This window comes from Pinus tabuliformis, chromosome 7 (assembly GCF_031772625.1).
Source record: "Pinus tabuliformis cultivar Carrire ecotype Pingquan chromosome 7, CPIR1, whole genome shotgun sequence".
NCBI classification, from domain to species: domain Eukaryota; kingdom Viridiplantae; phylum Streptophyta; class Pinopsida; order Pinales; family Pinaceae; genus Pinus; species Pinus tabuliformis.
Window position 1 is genome coordinate 1,840,150,029 of NC_142293.1, and position 3,733 is coordinate 1,840,153,761.

At 43.0% G+C, this 3,733-nt stretch overlaps 1 protein-coding gene across 1 annotated transcript; it reads left to right on the forward strand.

Moving 5' to 3' along the window:
- The first annotated feature begins 2,244 nt into the window (after window positions 1-2,244).
- Window positions 2,245-2,835, forward strand: LOC149255782 (uncharacterized). The gene has a single exon (XM_089455137.1). It carries the CDS (start codon window positions 2,245-2,247, stop codon window positions 2,833-2,835), a length of 591 nt encoding a protein of 196 aa, XP_089311263.1.
- Window positions 2,836-3,733: the final 898 nt, after the last annotated feature.

A 3,733-nucleotide genomic window follows, 5' to 3' on the forward strand; every position in this document is an offset into this window, starting at 1 on the left:
TTCTATCAAAGGTTTCCTGGCACTGTGTCCTCGCATGGGGGCTCCGCTTGTGGCCTAGCTGCGGTTGGTTGGTCCCATTTTTTCATGGGTGAACTTCTTCGCCATGGATCTTGGCGGCTTCTTTGAAGATTCTCCCCCTTCTCCTCCTGAGCTTGAAGCATTCAGGTCTCTCGTCGCAGCTGCTGGGAAACGATAGTCCTCTGGTCCTCAGCTCAGGTTCGTTAAAAAACTGGGAAGCATTCCAATGGTGTCTCTGCTAGTGGAAGATACTTGTAGAACAACGTTGAATCTTGCCAAAAGAGGCCTTATTGGTCAGTTTACAGGGTTATGGCCTTCCGCGAAATTTGTCGAAGATTGGGTAAAGCGTAACTGGACTCCCCTGGTCAAAGAAGGAATAAAAAGTCATTTCGTGGGCAAAGGTTTTTTTGTGTTCGTGTTCGAAATGCAGAAGATAGAAGGCTGATCTTCAGAAATGGGCCATATTTCATGGGCCCTCAAGGACTCTACTTGAATAAATGGTCCCCCGACTTTGATCCAGCTCAAGATGTGCCCATCGCGGTGCTGCTTTGGTTGCGCCTTCCTCATCTTCCCCTACATTGCTGGAGTCAGAACTCACTACAGTCCATCAGAAATGCACTCGGAAGATATATAGATCAAGCGCCAAGGAAGGATCAATACTCTTGTGCACGAATCTGCGTAGAGGTCGACCTTGAAATTGGGCTACCTGAAGCCATTAAACTCTCGGTGGCGGACTGGACTCACATCCAAGAGCTCGATTATGAGCAGCTTCCTTTCAAATGCCGACATTGCCTTGAATATGGGCACTTCGCAAGATATTGTAAGAAGAGAAATGAGGAAACCACAGAGAAAGAAAAAGGAGAGCAATGGAAGCAAGTAAAGAAAACAGCAAATAACAGGTAGAACAACGAAAACAAAGGTAAGGAGACAGGGAACAAACCAGGGCAAGAAAATGAAAGCCTTCAAAACGTCGGAAACAAGGAAGCAATTAGCACAGTGCAGGACAAAAATCCCTTCGAACCTCTCACTCCTCCCTCAGATCTTCCGGAGACAGAACAGGAAGATCCTCCCCAGCCAAACAACATCGACTTTCAAGATCCAGGTAACACACCAAATCCAAATCTAAGTAATAATTCTTCCCCTTCATATGTTGATATAATTAAACATAAGAAGAAGAACGTAGAAAATGTGGGCTCCTCGGATGATGAGACCCTTGAAAGGCCATCCAAGCGAGTTGGAAGGAGATCAAACAAGGAAACTAGGGAAGAAGAATCAAAAAGGCAAAAAACCCTTGGAAGTCAAGCCACTATTGAAATGACTCTTGGGAGGAATACCAGACCAAGGGCTCCCAAGGGAGGTGGACCCACCCCAGCAAGTTGTAAATGATGCAGCTGGTCTCTTGGAATTGCATGGGTTTGGGGAATCCCATTAAGGCAGAGGCCATCAAAGATTTAATGAAAATGGAACCCATAGACATACTCATGCTCCAAGAGACAAAAATAGAAGGGGAGATCCTTCTTAACACCAGTAATACAAAATGGAAATTTGATTCAGGAAAGGTAGTCAGTGCTAGAGGCTCAGCTGGAGGAATAGGCACATTCTGGTCTAAGAATTCCTTCACTCTAGACAAATCCTATGAGACCCAACATTGGATATATACAAAACTACGTCATATAGCAAGTAATACTAAACTAGCCTTGTTTAATATGTATGTCCCAGTGCATTATGATGAAAATAAGAGTGTTGGAAGACACTCTCGGATTACTTAGAGCATATCGACCCTACGAATTTGTCATAGGAGGAGATCTGAACATAATCCTAGACCCCAAAGAAAAGAGAGGTGGATCCTCTACAAGAGACCCCTTTCTCTCCACAGTGGAAAACCTCATTCAGCTATGGGATTTAGTAGACTTTAAGCCTGTGAAAGGAGCATACACTTGGACAAATAACAGAACAGGGGAACATCATATTTCAGCAAGGCTGGACAGATTCCTCACCAACAACTCTATCATGATGGACAACAGAATTGTTTTCTCCAAGATCCTTCCTAAACTAACTTCGGATCACAAACCAATCCTATTGTGCTTAAAGGAAGAAGAAGACTTTGGTCCTCTTCCTTTTAGATTCAGCCCTCTCTGGGTCGAAAGGGAAGGGTTCCTTGAAACTATTCAAACAGCATGGAAAATAGATGTCTCAGGCTCCCCAAGCTTTGTATGGGAGCAAAAAATGAAAAACACTAAGAAGGCACTAAAAGAATGGATAAAGAAAGCCACTAACACCCCCACCAGCCAGAGGAAAAAAGCAGTAAATCAGTTGGAAGAACTTCAATTTGGTTTGGAAGAGAAAGATATTTCACCCACGGATTTAGACAAAGAAAAATCCGCCCAAAGGAAAACATACAGCTCCTTCAGAAATGAGGAAGAATACTGGCGATTAAAGTCTTGCGGTTTGTGGCTCAAAGCAGGGGACAGAAATACTACATATTTCCATAGACAATACAGGGCTCGCCTTTCGCGAAACCACATTGCAAAAATCACTACATCTAGTGGTCAGGTATGCAAAGGATTTGAACAAATTAAGGAAGTCACTGTGAAGCACTTCCAAAACCTCCTTAGCGCTGGAAAAGATGGGAGCGAGGAGGATATCATAGAATTCCTCTCAAAGATTCCTCATCTAGTTAGTTCAGACGACAATGATACTCTCCTAAGCCTAGTTTCGGAAGAAGAAATATCAAATATTGTCTGGTCCATGGAGCCAGACAAAGCCCCTGGGCTGATGGATTCTCAATCCACTTTTATAGAATATGCTGGGAGCTAATTAAACCTGATCTTCTTAGAATGGTTCAAGGTTTCATGAGGAAGGCAAAGGTCGGAGGCGGCATAAATTCCACCTTCCTTGCCTTAATTCCAAAGGAAGCAAGCCCAGGTTAATTCGATAGATACAGGCCTATCTCATTGTGTAATTCATCCTATAAGATTGTGGCCAAGCTGCTGGCAAACAGAATCAAACCTCTTCTACAAAAATTAATTTCTCCTACCCAAGGGGGTTTTGTGAAAGGGCGACACATTCTAGATAATGTCATTCAAGTACAGGAAGCTCTGCACTCTAGTCATTCATGAAAAGAACAAGATATGCTCATTAAACTAGATATGTGTAATGCCTTTGACATAGTTAATCACTCTTTCTTGTACAGGGTTCTATCATCTTTTGGTTTCAGCCAGGACTTCATCAATCTAATCAAATCTTGTCTGGAGAAGATATGGATAGCACCAATGATAAATGGTAGACTTGAAAACTTCTTCTTAGCCACCAAAGGTTTGAGGCAGGGTTGTCCTCTTTCACCTTTTCTCTACATCCTGATGGCAGATTCCTTAAGTAGAAAGTTGACTTTGGAAAAACAAATTGGCAGTATACGAAGGATCAGAATCGTGAAAGGTATAGAACCAATGAATCATGCACTTTTCGCCGATGATTCTCTTTTGCTGGGGGGGGCCTCTTCAAGAATAGCAAATACCTTCAGAACCATTCTCCAGAAATTCTGTAGCATCTCGGGAGCACTGGTAAGTGAGAGGAAAAGTGTGGTGTACGGTTGGAATACAGACCAACAAACAATTGAGAAAATTGCAGAAGATCTGGGATATACAGGGCACGCAGAATGGGAAAAAATCAAATACTTGGGTCTCCCTATAACGTTGGGCTCCAACAGAAATCATCT